General features: G+C 42.8%; 1 protein-coding gene across 1 annotated transcript in view; it reads left to right on the top strand.

Annotated features, from left to right (window-relative positions):
* The window catches only part of cacna1ba (calcium channel, voltage-dependent, N type, alpha 1B subunit, a), a 253,260-nt gene that overhangs the window by 108,015 nt on the left and 125,126 nt on the right, over nt 1-20,119 (top strand). Inside the window, exon 7 of the mRNA XM_034133047.1 lies at nt 5,369-5,472. Coding sequence (XP_033988938.1) covers nt 5,369-5,472 — 104 coding nt within the window. The remainder of the gene's footprint in view (nt 1-5,368; nt 5,473-20,119) is intronic.

Genomic DNA, 20,119 nt, shown 5'->3' on the forward strand with positions numbered 1-20,119 from the left:
TCCACCTACCTGTGTGAGTGACTTTGATCAAAAGCAAGTACCGGTCAAGGCTGCAGCCAGAGGATGATCTGCGTTTATTCCTGTCTACATTGCATCCCGGCATCATCCGCCTGTGCGCATCAAAGATGCAGACTCATTGTTCCCACTAAAGTAGGGGTGAGTGTAACTAGAAAATGCATTTCCTGCAGAAAATGCGTGCGAATGCTGTAAACTGTGAACATTTGTGGCTGAATTTAGCTGAAAATGCAGAAAAAGCTGAATATGTTATTAGCTGAATGGTAGCTGCTTTTAGCTACAGAGACCAAGTCAGTGTGTTGCTGAACCTAGCAGAGAAATGCAGAAAAGATAAATGATTTGAATCAAATTGTTACAGCTCAAATGCATTGCAATGACTTCCATGTTAAAAAAAAGACTTTAAAAAGCTGAATATTTTAAAAGTATAACATATTTTGAAAAAGTTGAAAGTTTCCCATCATGTGCTGAAAAGTTTGATATTTGAATGGTTCCTGCAGCTGGAATTAGGCTGAAGGAGTTAAATAAAGATATTACATGTAAGTAGTAGTGAAGGAATGTTTACAAACACCTGTGTGTGTAAGCCCAGAGATCAAAGGTTACCATGGTGACGACATTATCAAAATACCTGTTTACGTCCGTCTGTCTGTCTGTCTGTGGCCCCGGCCCCACGGGAACGCATACGGCAAAACGCATAGGATTAACGCAAACGCAATCGCCAAAAAGCTTCCGTCCACACGCAATATACACCGGATAGTGTCTGCCCACACGAGACAGCTCCATTTAGGTCCAACCGCTGGAAAAGCTGCAGTACATATGCCGAGCCTGTACGTGGCGCTGTAACTTCCTCCACAAAAGCAGCAACTTCCTCCACAAAAGCAGCGAAGAAGAATGGTTGTCATGGCTGCACTTCTGTTTATTCTCCGCGGTGGGGGCCGAGGGAACCGGGCAGAGTTTTTCGCCGGTCAACGTGTGTTAAAGTTTAAATCTTCCGGACAAAATTATAAAAGTGCCGGTCAAAGGTCTTCTTTGTTATTTATTGAGCTTTAAAACAAATGAATAACGACTCTATATAATGATATATAATAATAAAATATACGGAGCCTCTCTTTTTCCTCCCTCTCTTCTGACAGCGTCAGTGTCTGTCTCATGCAGCAGCTGATCCAGTAATGATGACTCGACAGTAAAAATAAACATATTTATAACTAGTTTAGTTTGAGAGGTCATTAAAATAGCTAAGGGTGATGATCTGACTTGAAGTGTGTGACTCTCGCTGCATCACAGCGGGAGGAGCTGCGTGTCTCCGTCCTGTCAGATTAGACTTCACTCGCGTTTATGTCCATATCGAGATAAAGATAAATAATCTGAATTCAGTGTGCAGTGTACTTTTGCGGGGGTGAGCAGCAGAGGTGGGGGGAGGCAGGGCTATTGCGTCATCATTATCACAAAATGATCGTATAGAGGCGATCACACGGAGCCGTTGGACCCCCCCAGAGCGCTCCGTTCCCAGATCTATCCACCTTTGGACCCGTTGTCGTTTGCGGGGTCCGTTTCTATCGTTTCGTTACGGCCTCGTGTGGCAAAAAGGGCTATACGCAAGAGAAATATGCGGATACAACCCGTTTTCGTTCCCGTGGGGCCGGGGCCTGTGTCTCTGTCTGTCTGTGGGCATGTCTGCTCTGATTAGATGCTGCTTGTAGCTACAAAAACCAAGTATGTGTGTTGCTGAACTTAGCGGAGAAATGCTGAAAAGTGAAATGATTTGAATCAAAATTGTTACAGCTCAAATGCATTGCAGAGTAGGAAAAATAGTGAAGAAGCTTAATATTTAAAAGAAAAGGTTTAAAAAAGGTATAAACAACAACATTGTCCTGAAATAGCTGAATAAGTTAATAGTTGAATGGTTTCTGCAGCTGAAATTAGGCTGAAGGAGTTAAATATCAGATGTAAGTAGTATGAAGTCTCCATCAGACAGAAAATAATAGGCTGAGACAGTCTGTTAAAGTCCAGTCTGTCAGTGTTGTTTCTGTTCCTGAGCACATACTCATAACACCCAATCATAACACCTGTGTGTGTGTCCAGAGATCAAAGACAGCCAACTGCAGCACTGAGTCCCATAATAATGCATTGAGGAGTATATCTGACAATGTTGTCACCTGTTCAAAAACGAGAGAGAGATTGTGTGTGAGAGAGAGAGAGGGATTGTGTGTGAGAGAGAGAGAGAGAGATTGTGTGTGAGAGAGAGAGAGAGAGAGAGAGAGAGAGAGAGAGAGAGAGAGAGAGAGCTCTCTCTCTCTCTCTCTCTCTCTCTCTCTCTCTCTCTCTCTCTCTCTCTCTCTCTAGAGAGAGAGAGAGAGGTGAATGTTTACAAACACCTGTGTGTGTAAACCCAGAGATGTAAGGTTACCATGGTGACGACTGCAGCACTGAGTCCCATTAAGAATGCATTGAGGATTATATCTGACAATTTTGCCATCTGTTAAAAAACTATGGCTCCTATCAAAAAATTACCAGACCGTGAGCATCAGGGAACCCCAATGAACTGATATATGTTGTTTTTTTTGGTTTTGTGTGTAAAATGTGGAGATGGGAGCAGTTTGTCTAAAGTGTACTTCTCTCTGTTCTGAAGAAAGTTCCGGAAAGATTTAACATGGGAATCAATTGGGAGTTAGCTGGACTTTTTGTCTCTTCATGCCCGCAAGAGGCATTTTGTTTAATATTTCTTCTTAATTTTTTTTAATTTTCCAACCTAGGAGAGGTTTTCCTACATTTTTCATGAAAAAATATGTCTGAGGAGTGTAGGGTTTGGGAATTATGGCAAGTTTAAAACATTTTTGGGGGAGAATTTGAAGAACTGCTGCACTCTGTTTTGAGATCAAAGCACTCTAGACTTAACGAGCTGCTCCATCCACACTAATGTTAAAATCTGAAAAAGGCCTCTCTACCAAGCTCCAAACAAAGTTAAATCTCTCAAGAAGTCTAAAAGATATGAAGAATCTGAATAACAAGTTTTATTGCTGAAGGTGTTGTGATCATTTGAAAGTTGGAATGAAGTGTCTAGTTGAAATTATGTGGAAGGAGAAGCATTTGGCGCAAAGTGTAGGAAAAGAGGATTTGAAGGCATCTCCCATTGACTTCAATGTTTAAAAAAAGAGTTTAACCTGTTTCACGCCTTCCCCCCGGTACCGGGCGGATAAACGCGTCATTTGCAGGAAACAACGTCTAAGGAATCTTAATATTGAATAAAACTATGAATGTGTTATATCCATGTAACGGGAAGAAACTCAGCTAACTGATCTTTTTAATTTTTTTTTTCAAAAAAAACCCACAATGCTAGCACTCAGCCTCTGAATTAGCCTCGATCGAAAAAACGGGACCGACTAAGGCACATAAACTCACTCAGAACTCCCTTATTACTTATCCTAGATGCACAACCAAACACTATTTTTTGGTGTCCTGGAGACACTGAATCTAACGGTGCCCACCTCAACACTCAGTGATAAACATTCGCGACGCTATCAACGAAAGCGTACATCATCACATGTGGAGCCAAGAAGCTAAACATATAAATATGGCTTACCTTGGTCAAAAGTGGTCTTCAATGGCATTAAAACGATAAAAAAAACGATGCTGCAGTTAATCCATAGGTTCATCCTATGTGTCTGTGCCTTCTTTGAAATTATTTCTGATAATCCATAAGCAATACAACTGCGTTTTAGTTTCCAAACTCCAGAAGGAGACATTCCTCCAGTTTAGTTTCGCTTTCCACACGCGAAGCGGCAACATTTTTTCTTTACAATGTGTGTCTATGTAGGTATCCTCCTTCGATTCTATTGGCTCTAACGGTCACAAGGGTATGTCAACCAACCAGATCGAGCAAGGGGGGCCAGAGATAGGTCAAATCCACCCAAATGACCCCAGATGGCCCAGTTTTTGGCTAAATCTCTCTAAAAAGGTCAAATTTCACTTGTTTTGCATCAATCTTGATACAGGGTACTTATTATATGTTGTACTTTGGATTCCTAAAGCTTTTAGTCTACTAACCCATCATCCAAGGGTAGTTTTCACTATCTGTAAAAAATAATTTTTGGACGGACACTATAATTTACAGTTTTTTACTATGTAAAATCTGAATTTTCTTTAAAATAAAAAACATTTATATTGATTCTGACACTTCTACATCCAACTCACAGGTTTATCATTACTTTGAGAAAATATTATTAATTTAACCCTTTTAGAAGGGAAGATATGGTCATTTGTTCTGGGAATGTCATTTTCGAGCCTGAGACCTGAAAAACAGGCTCAGAGTGGAACAGGTTAAAAAGCTGAATATTTCAAAAAGTATAAAATATTTTTAAAAAGTTGAACGTTTCCCATCGATTCCTGAACAGGCTGAATAGTTTGATATTTGAATGGTTTCTGTAGCTGAAAGTAAGCTGAAGTTATGGAGAGCCAAAATATTGGTGAAATAATAATAATATTAAGGGGAAGAATAAAGAATTGAAGTACTATAGTGGAATGCTGTGGCACAGCATTCGCACTAATAAGGAGGCAAAGTTGACGTTCAGTGTGTTGCCGGGAGCATATAAGGATTTATCCACGATGTTGAAAATGTTAAAAATGTTTAAAAAATGTTTAAAACATAAAGATAAAAAGGTTTAAAAAAGTTATTGTTTCATGTTTTAAGGAGGTGATGCTACTCAGCCAATCAAATCGGTGCAGTCAGTGAGTCAGCACGATAGATTCAAACACACACACAGAGACGAGACAAGAAGAGAGAAACAACAGTGAGTAATTTCAAATGGCGTGCTCAAAAAAGAGAAAGGTAGACAGTGAAAACAGAGCATTTAATTACATTTTCTCTCACTGGACCTCTTTGAAATGCAATTGAATACCCCTGTATTATAGCAACAACAACAATTACACTTTACAAGGCTCCCTTTTGGCAGTTATAAATGTTAGTAACTCATAAATAAATGGTCATAAAGAGATGCCAAGAAACATCAAGATGGAAGGGGGGGGAATCAACTCAGTGAACAACAGATACCAAGGATGCTGGCTGATGAAGAAGACGAAGTAAGCTAGGTAGCCAATATAAGGCTTAGTCATCTTGCCAAATAGTGAGCCTGGGTTGATGTATGAAAACTATGTTATAACTGGTTTATAAATGGTTCTTAATGATTAATAAAGTGTTTACAACCTAATTAATAAACTAATTATAAACCCTTTATGAATCCTTTATAAGGGTAGTCTTATTGTAAAGTGGTACCGAAAAGTGTATATATACACTAGAATTGTTCTTTAACTACAACAGCACAACAATATTACTCTCCATTCGTCTTCTCTGTTTGTTTAGGCCAACGATGCCTCGGGGAACACGTGGAACTGGCTGTACTTCATCCCCCTCATCATCATCGGATCCTTCTTCATGCTCAACCTGGTATTAGGTGTGCTTTCAGGGTGAGTACAAACTGTGAGGATCTGAGGGAAGTATTTCAAGAGATGCATTTTTACTTTACCCCCAGACCTCTTTGGTTATGGCTGCATTTGCGTGACATAAGATAAAGTGGGGAACTTTTGCATACAAGTACCAAACCATATGCCAGAACAGCTGTGATAAACTCAGCCAACCCTACGAAGATTGTCATATACTCCTATCACTGCAGCATATTAAAACTAATAAGACCATATGCTTAAAAACAAGTCATTTCTGTTTTATTTGAAGAAAAAAAATACAGAAAGTAATACTTTCAATATGCCGTTTGTACATTACTTAAAAAATATCTAATTTCTGATATGAGGCCAACCACCAACATTGCCCTCATGGTTTCAGAAATATGTTATGTTCTATTGAAATATTCCAGTAGTCAGATGCTGTTTTTGGTGGGAAGAGACGGTCTACTCTTGAAATACCTCTGAATTCAAACTAATTGAAAGATTGAACTATATCTTTATAAAGATAATTATTTGATGTAATATTTAAACAAATAAACACTGTGTTTAACTTGGTATATGTGGCGTTTGGATACTACTTGCAGTGTTTCCCCTAGGTTTACTGCCTTGGCGGGGGGGTGCCCGGAAAAAAATATTTGAATTTTTTTTTTTTTTTATCCTCTGGAGCACAGAGGAGCTGTGGATTATTAGGGTCTGAGACCTAGGTCGGCGAAGACCCTATTGAAATCGGTCGCGCAGCGACCGATAAACCTTTGACCCCCGCAACATATGTGAAACTCACCAAATTTTGCACGCGCGTCAGAAGTGGTGCAACTTCAGATGTGTAATTGGTTCCGGAACTTTGCGTCAAAAATTGCGTAGGCCACGCCCACTTCCGTTTTTAACCTAAACTCCCCCCACTTTAACTTTCACGTAAACGAACGAAACTCGCTACGCATATCTAGGGTGCGGAGACAAACCAAAAAGCCTCTTGGAGGGGTGTAAAATAACGTACAGGAAGCCGGCCATTTTGAATTTGGAGTCGGAAAAAACGCGATAAATCGCGTTTTTTCGTCCTCCGCACGAAATCTATCTTCTCCCAGGGACTTTATCCGTACGACTCGAAATTCGTCGGGTAGCATCTCGAGACATGGGCAATTAAAAGTTATCACGGAAGTTTTTTTCTTTCGCACGGCACAGCCGTTATTTGGCGCCAAAGTTCGCGTTCGCTCGATGCTAGGCCCATCAAACGCCATGGAATACGATGATGTCATAACTGAAACTGACATGCTCACAACGCCACCAAACTTCACATGATGGTTAACACTGCGGCCCTGAACAGCTCTACGTCAAAGTTTATGTTACTTAATATGGCGTTACCATGGCAACGCATCCCTCGCCGTAAAACACAATGTTGTCTTAATTCAATGGAAAAGGTTCAAAACGGCACCAGACTTCAGATGACAGTTAATGGTCCGGCCCTCAACAGCTCTAAGTGAAATCTGAGATCTCATCATATGCCGTTGCCATGGCAACGCATTCCTCGCCATAAAACACAATGTTGTCTTAAGTCAATGGGAAATGGTCCACACTGCACCAGACATCAGATGACAGTTAATGGTCCAGCACTCAACAGCTCTACGCCAATTCTGGGATGTCATCATATGCCGTTTCCATGGCAACGAATCACTCGCCGTTAAACACGAAGTTCTCTTAAGTCAATGGAAAAGCTTCCAAACTGCACCAGACTTCAGATGACAGTTAATGGTCCGGCCCTCAACAGCTCTACGTGAAATCTGAGATCTCACCGTATGCCATTTCCATGGCAACGGATCCCTCGCCGTAAAACACGATGTTGTCTTAAGTCAATGGAAAATGTTCCAAACTGCACCACACTTCAGATGATGGCTAGTAGTCCGGCCCTCAACAGCTCTAGGTGAAATCTGAGATCTCACCGTATGCCGTTTCCATGGCAATGCATCCCTAGCCGTAAAACACAATGTTGTCTTAAGTCAATTGAAAATGGTCCAAACTGCACCAGACTTCAGATGACGGCTACTAGTCCGCCCCTCAACAGCACTATGCCAATTATGGGATGTCATCATATGCCGTTTCCATGGCAACGCATCCTTCGCCATAAAACACAATGTTGTCTTAAGTCATTGGAAAATGGTCCAAACTGCACCAGACTTCAGATGACGACTACTAGTCCGCCCCTCAACAGCTCTACGCCAATTCTGGGATGTCATCATATGCCGTTGCCATGGCGATAGATCACTCGCCATCAAACACAATGTTTACTGTATGATACTGCTGTAACTCCCATTTACGTTGTCCGATCGGCCTGAAACTTCCCACGTTTGCCAACGGCCGAGTCCGGAAAACTCCTGCATGATACCTCGACGTGCGGACAACAGCCTGCGGAGCGTCGAAGACCCGCTCAACGCTGCTTGCAGCTTTAATTGTTATTGTTATCGTACAGTAACAAAGTATTTGTACATTAAAAAGTAATAAAGTACTATAGTAGTAGTAGTATTACTTTTATTCAAACTGTATTCCCTTCTTATCATGTAGCCTACACTTCTTCCTTTCATTGATACATTTAAATCACCTGACTACAGGATATAACATACCTGCTGCAACCCTGTGCTGCTGCTGCTTCTCTACCTCATCCTCTATTGCTGGAGGCAGCTCCACCTCATCTGATCTCTGATATGAAAGCAATCGTGTTATGATCATATTGAGCTATTGGTGTGAGTCTAACATTAAACAAGCAGTCTGCTTGTCATACATTGCTGACGATACATTTTAAGAGGCAATTTGTTGAGTCACTGCCGCTAACATCAAGCTAGCAAATCCTGCATTAGCCTCACATCAACAGGTGTAGACAGAACATCCAATTATCCTGAGCTAATTTACTGAATAAACTAACTCACATCTCCTGTCTTTTTTTTCACCCAACTCATTAGACTATTCTTCTGCTGGCGTTTCATTGTTGTTTTCTGTCAAATTCAATACTGTAGTTCAAAACCGCGGTACCTGCTCACCATCTGTGAGCTATTTTTAGAATGCGCACGCTACGTTCGTTGTCGCGTTCGCGCGCGTCCACCTGGGCAGGCTGTGTGTGTCCTTCTCCTCCGTGACGATAACGGCTTGAGGTTAAAAAATAATAATAAACACATTTGAAACTGGGGGGACACACAAACGGGCAGACAGCAGAGCTCGGGCCAATAATGCAGATTTGTTTGACTTTTTTACACTTTGTTGTTCTCCTCCTTTCCTCTTGTCTCTGATTGTGAGTGTGTGCATTCGTGTGTGTGTGCATGTGTGTGTGTGTGGGGGGGGAGCGGAGCAGAGCCCCGCCCTTCAGAAACAGAGCGGAGTCTCCCTCCGCTCTGTTTCTGAAGGGCGGGGCTCTGCTCTATGTGAATACGCAAAGCAGTGGACACTGAAACATGCACATACATTGGATAAATAACATAGGCGTTTAGTTTATTTAATAAAAGAGCACATGTTCAATGTGAAAAGTGACCGTAAATAGATTACTTACTTGCAATTTGGTGCTATATATATATTTTTTTTTAATTAAAAAAAATTAAAAAAACAAAAAAAACACCTTGAATATCAGGCGGGGCGCGGGGCTCCGTTGGCAGGGCGCAGCGCCCCGCCAAGACAATGGTAGAGCTGCGGGCAATTCCAGCACATAAACGTGCTGGAATTGCTCTCCGTACGGAGAGTAATCCAGTATTTTGCCCCGTTGCTGCGGAATCAGCATGTGTTGATTCGCACAGACAACAAAGCCGCGGCAGCCTACATCAATCGCCAGGGCGGAGTACGCTCAGCGCAGCTTCTGAACACAGCCAGGCCGCTGTTGATCTGGGCGCGCGCACACTTGCTCTCCATCAGAGCAATGTATGTTCCCGGCGAACTGAACAAAGGGGCAGACCTCATGTCCAGAGGAGGTCCTCGCCAGGGGGACTGGAGCCTCCATCCCGAGCTGGTCTCCCAGGTATGGAGCCGGTTCGGGAGAGCAGAGGTGGATCTGTTCGCCGCACGCGGGAACGTGCAATGCGCCCTCTGGTTCTCCCTGAAAGCGCAGGACCACCCGCCCCTGGGGGTGGACGCGTTCGCACATCGACCATGGCCCAGGGGCCTGTTGTACGCTTTCCCACCAGTCCCGCTGATCCCTCGGTTCCTGGACCGAGTGCAGGAGGAGCGACTGTCAGTGATCCTAATTACCCCGGAGCGCAGGGGCGCTTCCTGGTTTCCATGCCTACAGCGTACGCTGTCAGGCAGACCGTGGGAAATTCCGTGGCGCGGGGACGCTCTCTCGCAGGTGGAGGGAGCGATCAACAGTCACCCTGTGATAGGCCAGCACTTATGGGCATGGCCCCTGAACGGGAACACTTAGAGGGGCTGGGCCTCTCTCAAGATGTTGTACGGACCATTCAGGGAGCCAGGGCCGCGTCTACCAGAGCGTCCTACACAGCCAAGTGGACAGCTTTCCAGCATTGGTGTGTAGAAAAAAGCCTGGACCCCATTACGTGCCCCCTGCCTCACGTGCTGTCATTCCTCCTGCACTCGGTCCAGGAACCGAGGGGCGGAGCCCCTGCCGCCGCCGACGGGCGCTGACGGTTGCTGTGAATGTCTCTCCGCCTGCCGCTGTGGCCGGGTTGGACGCTGCGGCTGCTGCGGCTGCTGCGGCTGCTGCGGGCGTTGGTGCCGCTGTGCAGCTGACGTGCTGGCGGATGTCGTCTGCCTGTTCTGCAGCCGCCTTCATGGACTCCACCATGGCGTGGAACTGGGGTCCGAACAGCCCGTCTGGGCTGATTGGAGCGTCCAGTAGCACCTTCCTGGCCGTCTCTGTAACAGACGCCTACTGCAGCCAGAGGTGGCGCTGGATCTGCGTCACCCACGTGGCGATCCTTGCCTGGGAGACAGCGACGGACGCGCACAGTGTGACCTCTGCAGGCGGCCGCCTTGCATATGATCCCCAGCAGTTCCCCCAAGATGCCACCTATCGCCGGCAGCGCCGTGGTGACGGAGAAGGGGACCGCGTGCCCGTCCGGGGGAGAGGAGGGAGGGGAGAACCATACGGTGAACCGTGGAGGGAGGCGGGGTAGGAGTCGTCCAACTCCTGCCCGGCACTCGGCTCCAGGGACATGAGGCTGCCGTCCACGGGCTCGAAAACCTGGACGGGCCAATCGTCCTCCTCGGCCACAGCAGCGAGAGCGTCCGCTCTACGCTTCCTGTTGTCCGAGGGGAGACGGGCACAGTGTGTGCATGCGACCTGCTGGCTGAGAGCCGCGTACGCGTGCTCTGACCCCAGGCAGGATTCGCATACCGTGTGCTGGTCGTAGCTCATGATATAACCGGATCCACATGATGGACAATCTCTCACACAATTGTTGCTCATGTTCTCTGTTATATCGCTAAGTGTCTCTTGTGCTTCAGTAACGGGGTGCTGAAGAAAAAGAGGGAGCAGATTGTCGGGCCTCCTTCCTATTTATACCGGAAGGGAGCCCGAGGGTGGGGCCCACCTTGCGGGCGGGCGTGGACTACAAGTGTTTCAGTGCTGCGCGGGTGCGCAGGGGGATTACCCAATAGCGATAGCCTTAGAGGGCGAAGCCATATACGAAATAGAACCCCATGCATCAACATAACAGTATAGCTCCAAATCTATGAAAGGTTAAAGGTATGAGGGGTGTGAGGTGGTGTTAGTTAGTTTAAATCAAATGTGCTGTTCCTCTACATGCTGTTACAGCAGCAGCACAGTGATAAGAACTGTTCACTCACCCTTTCCAACATCTCACCACTATGGCGTTTCTGTTATACTGCACACTCTTCTTCTGAGCTAATTAAAATGGTTGGATGAACACAGAGTTTTATTCATGTTCACTCTTCTGTTAATGATAAGAATATTTCTTTAAAAGAAGAGGCGGTCTCTGGCCTTGCTGATTTGTGTTGTGTCTCCCTGCTGGCGTGAAATCTTCTTTTTGAAGATGAACTGTCCCTCAAAACAAGGCCTTGGTATTTTGTTGACACTCTTCTCTTTTTGTGTTAACTAATTACTGCAGCTGCCTGCAGGATGGAATAATGAGCCTCAGCTTTTGTTGTTAACTTGATTCTGACAGCAATGAATTGGGTGCCGTTGGGAAGGTAGTTTGATGACTAGAGGTAACAAACTGCTGAGTCAGCTGAGGCCTGTACTACGAAGCCGGATTTTCGCTTAGCCAGCTGACTTCAGGGAAAGCTCGGGCTTTCCGGTCCTACGACGCTGGTTCTCTTTTTAGCGGGCTAGATCTCCATGGTAACTTATGCTGAGCGGCTAACCTCCTCGGGAGGAGGTTAGGTTGCAGGCTAAGAGATCAACTCAGTGAAAGCACCGCCTGCTGACCAATCAGAGCTCCGTGTGCGGAGTTTAAAGCTATCAAGTCATATTACAGGATAGAGGAAATACAGAAAAACTGCCGTTGCAGGAAAGACGGCCGGCAAAAATCAACTGACTGTGTGAACGTGAACATTAATAGAATATCCCCTCCCATCTTCAGAGCAATCTGACTATTATAACATTAGCGTTAAGAAAGCTTACTTAAATATCTGCCACAACATAAGTAACCGGATCAGAGTAACATTAAGTACAGTCCGCGGCACTGTGAGTGCAGACGTCGATGTGTCCCATTACCATTCATATCACATCACATCATAATGTATCATATATTTCCTTATCTGAGTCAGCTTCTTGAGCCGTATCTGGCCGTGCAACACTCACAGTGTCACATACTGTATGCAGAAGTATTATTTTAAGCAACACATTAAGTTGACGAAACACTCGAGTCAAATGTAATTAAAGTCAGATCCACTCGTGTCTTGGACGGGGGGCAGTGATATCATAAAACTGTTAATGTACGCATTCAAACGTTTTTTCTTTTACCAGCTGTATTCACCTTGCAGGTGCAACTATGTGGCTTTTATCCTGGATAAAGTGTTTAAGTCATGGATGTTTAAAGTTTAACTTCTTCATATTTGACTAATATTAAAGTTCACTTTTCATTCAGGAAGTATGACGCTGCGCTGTCAGTACGCTTGTCCGTGTTTGAGATTGGTCGAATGCTCCAAATACCACCCCTTTCATGTGAACGCGCACCTAACTAGATAGGACACGGCTGGCTTGAGCGATCCACTTGATAACCAGCGTCGTAGTACAACTTAGCGAGAGCGCGTATGTTTTGGATTGGGCCAACCGGCTAACTCAAACATATCCAGGTTAGGAAAATCCGGCTTCGTAGTACAGGCCTCTGGACAAAGACGTTAGTATATTTGTCCCTCATTGCATTCATTTTTGTGTCTTCAATGTCGTCAAAGATATGTTTAAGGTTGTCTATTTTCATGAGTAACTGTAGATAATGCTTTCTAGAATGAAAACTAGTGAACATTTTGAGTATTAGCAAATAATTATCTTCATATGGCTAGTTAAAAGAAGCCAGCTATATATTTTTACATTTAAGCTTTATCATCAATATTGAGATGTATTTTCAAGACACATGACTGCAGTTCTCCTTGATCTCAGACTCAGGCTTCTGAAAAGAAACAAACACTCAGACAAAACATTTCTTCTTTACACATTCACTCCTTCCTCTTCCGTTTAATTCCGTGTTTTAATGTATTTCTTTTAGTGGTTTTAATGTTTTTGCACAATTGAATACTACACAAACATAACAGATAAAAGACAAAGAGTGCAGGAAGAGGCAAAAAACCCATTGGGCTTATTGAACGACTCTACCTAAATAATGTTAAAAATCACCATTTTACATAAAACTCAAGATCAATATATCAACAATGCTGAAATTCAATAAAACTGGTAAACTTAAGAACAACATATACTATACTTAAAATGTTTAAAAAATAACGCTATGAAAACCAGACATCTTACAGTGGTCAAATTATAATTTAATGTATTTTTTAAAGCAATGCAGCAAGGTAGATTAATAGAGTGGCGAAGTCCCTCCCCTTCCGGTTGAGCCCCATGGGACCTTATTTCGGAAAAGTTATGCATTGAAGTCAATGGAGAGAGAAAGATTATCTTTCGATCCCGTTTGAATTGTGCCACGAATTACACATATGATGTTTGTCAATTTAAAAGATAATTTTGCAAGTCAAAAAAAAAAAAAAGTGCCGTAAAACTGTGAAGTAACACATTTGTTTGTGTGAAACGCTAAATGAACTACATCTCTGGTCAACCACACACGTCACCAAGATGGCCGTCACTACTGTCTTGTCAACAAACGATTGACTATCACCACAATGAAACACGTCCTGAAGAATGTCATGCAAAGCTGCCTGCCTGCCTTCCTTTGATTCTCTCTGAACTGCCTGGTCGTTTTAATGTTTAATGTCAACCATTTGTGCAGATAGCATGAAGTAGAAAAGATCGCCGATGCTAACGTTAGCGTTAGCATTTCTCCCCCGGAATTAAATGGTGTATTATAGAATGATCACACCGGTGACAGTACTATTCAAAGGGTTCACGAAATATGACTACTACTCTTACTGTTTAACATTTTGGGTTACTTAATGTTACTTCATGTTAAGGCTAATAAAAATGACAAGGCTGTAATGCTAACTAACGTGCTAGCTACTAGCTAGGTAGCTAACTTGATCAAGCCACTCCTGGTCGTTTCATCAGACGGGAAGCAAAAGAACGAGCAAGACCCATTGCTGGTATAATAACAACCTGGTACTAAGCACACAGGCATCTTGTTAAAGTTATCTTATCTTAGCCAGCGCCATATAGATAGATTATATCTATATTGCGCTGATCTTAGGTATCTGAATGGTGGAGGTAAACAATTGTGACATCACTTACGCGACTCTGGGATTTGTAGTCTTTCTAGTTACGTATTTTTCATAGTCTTATATTTCAACAGTTTTACGACAAACTGTGACTTTTTTGACATGGAAATGATTTTTTAAGTTTGACAAACATCATATGTGTAATTCATGGCACAATTCAAACGGGATCGAAAGATAAGTTTTCTCTCCCCATTGACTTCAATGCATAATTTTTCCGAAATAAGGTCCCATACCCCGGAAGTAAGTGGGAGGGACTTCGCCACTCTATAGTGTTCCACAAGGCTTACTCCCACCCTTCACGCTTTTAATATTTAGTATAGATATTATAACTGACAGCCCTCACAACAGCATCTGTATTGAGCGCTTCCCCTGATGGAACTGGATCATCATGAACAGACAGACTGTCCCAGCACACAATGGTAGAATAGCCAAGTACCCTTATGTTGAAATTGTGTTGATTATGTTGGTATTATAGGACATTACCACATTTGAATTATTCTCGGCTCTATGCGCACCATGTCTATATTCAATTATTTATCTTTACAGGTGGAACGTGTAGTTTTGAGTTAACAGTCATTAGATTATTTTAAAAATGACTTCCCTATCTTACGTTATGCTCGGTTTGCTCTGCTGAAGGTTCAGCTTTGCAGACAATTACAAGTCCTTGCTTTTACAAAAATATTGTGATCAAATTGCGGTAGACACTTGCCATTAGGGTCAATTTACACACAGGGCATATTTGTGTGTAGTACTGTATTTATATTGCGAGCACTATCTGTTCCTACAGTGGTGACTCAGTCTGCTATCTCTGTGAAACTTCAGGAAATTGGAGCATTGTTCGGCTCTCCTCTGTTTTCAGCACAGCTAAAGAACAGGTGCAGAACATTATTCATCAGGTGTGGTTCTGCAGCAGGTAGTGGAGGTTCTTACTGATGTCCAGAGCTCTCCATTCAGTGTATTACACTGTGCACTGCATGCAACTCATGGTAAACATCCTCGATGGTATTATGGGAGGAAGTTGGGTCAAACTTGGTAATGTTAAAATGTGCGTTGCATTTTTTTACGTGTTAAGGTTTCCAAATTAATGGCTAGCATTATGTGCTAACATTGACAACGCCTATATTCATCCATATATAAAATCACACAAAAAAGGTTTGAAGAAGTTTCTAGATTGTACATTTCACTTCCCCTTAGTATAAAACATATAACTCAATACCATAATAACCTAAATTAGTCCAGTGGTTAAAAATCGGAGGTAGAATACTGTTCCCCTCGGCTGGAGATGGTGGCCATCTTAGAGGATGGTTGTCACATCCTGGCCCTGGCTAATGGCTCACTCTCTCTCCTGATGTGTTTCCCTCCCTGTTGATCACCTGCCTGGCCTCAATGAGTTTCAGCTGTCCCTAATCACCCCCCCCCCCCTGCGTATATAATCTGTGCCGTTGCCTGGTCAGTGCCAGTTTGTCGTGTCTGTTGAACAGGAAGCTTTCCAACGGAATCCCTATAGTGTAACTGTAAGGCATAGTTGTAGCAGTTTGCTGTTTTTTCCACCAACTTAGTTGATTGTTTTTTTCGTTGCTTCAACAGTCTTTCTCTTTGTACTAATACTGTACGAAGAGGAAAAAGCATGTGAGCCTTTTGCCCTCCCTCTGTGGCTACCTTGTCCTCTCTGCTTACTGTCCTCTTCAGTGAAGGTGTCAGATGGCTTTACAGTTACGGGGAGGTGGAAGGTCACTGATGCTGTCTGGCAGAGGTATGCGGGGGTTATGTCATTGTTTAAAGGCCACGATCTGAGCCTCAGAGCAGGCAGGAGAGCAGAGACATGCAGCAGAACCCCAGGGGGTCAGGCCCCTCCCTCAGCTCTGATCCCATCAGCGTGGGCAGGCTGGGAGAAGAAGCGGTGTGATCAAAGTTGAACCCACAACCTTCTGTTGTGAAAACTCACCAACACGTTAGCTATGATCACTTTTTTTTTTACACTTATGCTTTTATTGAGTTTTCACAACAATAATAACAGAACAACAAAACATAATACACACAAATCAGTTGTAAAATAAAGCACAATAAATACTAGTTGTCTGAAGACCTTCAATATTCACACATACTGTACAGGATTGAGTTAGTCATTCACTTACTCATTGGTGTCAACCATGTAAATATTCCACTTTTCCCATTTCCTATTGAATGCATTCTCTTGGATTCTCAAAACATAAGTCAACTTTTCCATGACAAAAATATCTTGAACAATTTCCAGCCACTGCTCCTGAGTCGGAGCGTTCACATTAAGCCAATTTCTGGTTATAGCTTTCTTACTCGCTGCAAGTAAAACCTTAATCAAATATAGATCGCCTCCCATCACCACATCCTTAATGTTCCCAAGATACATCACCGGGCAGGTATTTGGGATTCCATAACCCATAATAATTTTGACAACTGCATTAACCTTCTCCCAATATGACCTTATCTTTGTACAGTTCCAGAAAATGTGTGAGTGGTCAGCCTCCATGTTCCCACACAACCTCCAACACTGTTGCTGTACACCAAGTTGCCTGCTCTTTATTTTGGGTGTTATGAAAAAGCGAGTCAGGTTCTTCCAGCAGAATTCCCTCCATACTAATGAGTTTGTGGATGTAAATTGCGCCTCGAACATTTGAAACCATTCTTCCTCTGAAATTTTAATTTGTAACTCTACTTCCCATTTTGCTTTTATGTAGATAGTCGATTCCCCCCTGTTTCCCCCCAAAGCCTGGTAGAAAGCAGAAATGATCCGGGACCCCTTCTGCTGATACGCATCCACAATCACCCCAGTTACAGTATCTAACGATTCATCTGCATTCAGCCTTATCTCTTTTACAAAATAGTGTTTTAACTGCATGTATCTAAAATAATCCCTGTCTGTAATCCTGAAAACCCATCAATTCACCCCTTTCTGAAACCGTACACATTGCTGTTATGCCCTTTTGCACCCATTCTTTGAATGTTGGGTCGTACCCCCCTGGTTTAAAATTGGAATCGTATGCAAACCACCTCAGCGTGTGTATCCCTCTCTTTAATTTGTATTTTGCTACTACAACATTCCAGACCTCTAGTGTAAACGCAACTATCGTATTCATTTCACCTCTCAGAGTGCTCACCAAATTCCTATCTCCTACCAAGGCCTGAATGTGGTGACCCTGTACCTCCCGTTCCATGGCTTTCCATCCAGACTCATAATCTGGTCTACACCAGTAGGCCAAAGGTTGGGCTGCATAGAAGTATTCCCTAAGATTTGGTAAAGCCATTCCCCCCTTACTTTTAGGCAACTGAAGTGTCGTAAATCGTATTCTTGGTTTTTTACTATTCCAAACAAATCTAGAAATCATCCTGTCCAAGGTTATGAATTTGTTTTGGGGAACATCAATTGGAAGAGACTGAAAAAAATGCAGAAGCCTAGGTAGGATATTCATTTTAACTGTTTGTATTCTGGCACTGAAGTCTAAAGGAAGGGTGGACCACCTTTCTACATCCTTTCGGATATTGTCATCAATTTTGTTTTAATTGGCTTCAAACAGGTTGGAAAATGTTTTGGTTATAGTTACACCAAGATAAGTCATTGTTTTGGAATTCCAGTTTAGGTTATATGCATGTTTAATTTGTTGGGATGGGGAATAATTGAATGAGAGAATTTGAGTTTTTGTTACGTTCACTTTATACCCTGAATAGTAACCATATGTGTCAAGTAGGTTCATCAGGTTTGGGAAACATACATCTGGTTGTTCAAGGAAAACTATAACATCATCCGCAAAAAGCCCAATGATATGATCTTCCCCCCCTATATTGACACCCTGCAGATCTTTACTCTGCCTTATTGCTTGCGCCAGTGGTTCAACAAATAAAGCAAAGAGAGTAGGAGAGAGACAGCAACCCTGTCTAGAGCCTCTCTCCAGCTGAATCCTATTGGACAAACTCCCATTTACTTTGATCCTCGTCGTAGGTTCATGATAAATAGTCTTAATACACCGAATTGCATTTTCATTTAAACCAAACCTCCTTAGTACTTCATATAAAAAAGACCAACTGACACTGTCAAACGCTTTTTCTGCGTCCAGACTAACCAGAACCATACTCGTGCCCTTTTTATGCGCATTGTCTACGATATGGAGAGTCCTTCTGATATTGTCTTGTGTTTGGCGCCCTCTAATGAATCCAGTTTGATCTTCATGAATAAGATTTGGCATAAAAGTCTCAAATCTTTTACAGATGATTGAGGTAAACAGCTTGTAGTCCACATTTAAAAGAGAAATTGGCCTATCATATTTGCAGTGGTCTTTGTCTTTGCCTTCCTTAGGCAAAATGGAAATAATTGCTTCCCTCCAAGATGGGGGAGCCCTGCCTTCTTTAAGAGTCCAATTAAAACAAGACAGAAGCAGAGGTGTTAGCTCCTTCGTGAACGTTTTATAGAACTCTGGTGGGAACCCATCGCTGCCCGGTGATTTACTGGTCTTTAGCCTACTGATTGCAGCTTCCAGCTCTTCAACTGTAAATTGCGACGTAATGGTGTCATTCTGTATCTCACCTATAGATGGCAGATCAAGCGAGTTAAGAACGTTTCTTATTGTGCTTTCATCAGCTAATGGTGGATTAGAGTAGAGTGTCTTATAGTACTCTTCAAATATTCTTTCTATCTCATCTGGCTCATACAGTAGTTGATTAGTTTGGGGATCCCTTGTTCTATGAATTGTATTCGAGGCTTGCTGTTTGCGCAGGCGTCTAGCCAGGAGTCTAGCTGCTTTTGAGCCTGATTCATAATAAGACTGCTTTAAAAACCTTGCCTTTTTTTCTATTTCTCTTCTGAGGATCTCATTTATCTCCCCCCTCGTTTCCTTAATTTGTTGTAATGCCGATTGATCCCCTTTACTCTTATGTTTTGTCTCCATTTCTCTCAATTTTTCTATTTTGTATTTGTATGTGACTAGCCGGGCCTTTTTTTGTGATGCTGTTAGGGCGATCAGCTTTCCACGGAAAACAGCCTTCAAAGCATCCCACAGTATCCCAGGGTCCACATCCCCATTATCATTCTCCTCTATATATATTTTTATCTCTTCCCTTAACTGTTCCACGGTCGCCTTATTATTCAAAACACCCACATTGAGCCTCCACACTGTGTTCTTTTGTCTACTATTCAGATTTATTGACAAGCTAATCATATTATGATCCGAAACATCTGCCACCCCGATTTTACTCTCTGTGATCCTGTGACTTTCACCCGTATTTATTAAAAAGTAGTCAATTCTGGAGTACACAGAATGGGGTACTGAATAGTGTGTATAATCCCGTTCTAGGGGGTGAAGTTCCCTCCAAATATCAATTAGTCCCCTTTCCTGCACTGACGCATTAACAAACTTGGTCAGGTGCTTCTTGCTATTTTTGTGGCTTGTAGTGTCTATGGTATGATTCAGGACCACATTAAAATCCCCTCCACATATCAAAATACCCTCAGTCTCTAATACAATGGCGTCAAACAGATTTTTAAAAATAAATGTGTTACTCTCTGGGGGGGCATATACATTGACCAATGTCACCACTGCATTTTCAAGTTTTCCTTTCACTAATACATATCATCCCTCTTTGTCCCTAACTTCTTTATGGAGTTCAAATTGAACTGCATTTGAAATAAGGATAGCCACTCCCCTCTTCTGGCTAGGTTTGTAAGAACTATAGAATGTATTTTTAAAACCAAAGCGTTTTAATTTGTCATGCTCCTGTTGAGGCAGATGAGTTTCTTGTAAAAATAGTACTTGGGCCTTTTCTTTTTTCAATTTAGCCAGGACCTTGCTCCTTT

Source organism: Trematomus bernacchii, unplaced genomic scaffold (genome assembly GCF_902827165.1).
Source record: "Trematomus bernacchii unplaced genomic scaffold, fTreBer1.1, whole genome shotgun sequence".
In the NCBI taxonomy this organism is placed as follows: Eukaryota; Metazoa; Chordata; class Actinopteri; order Perciformes; family Nototheniidae; genus Trematomus; species Trematomus bernacchii.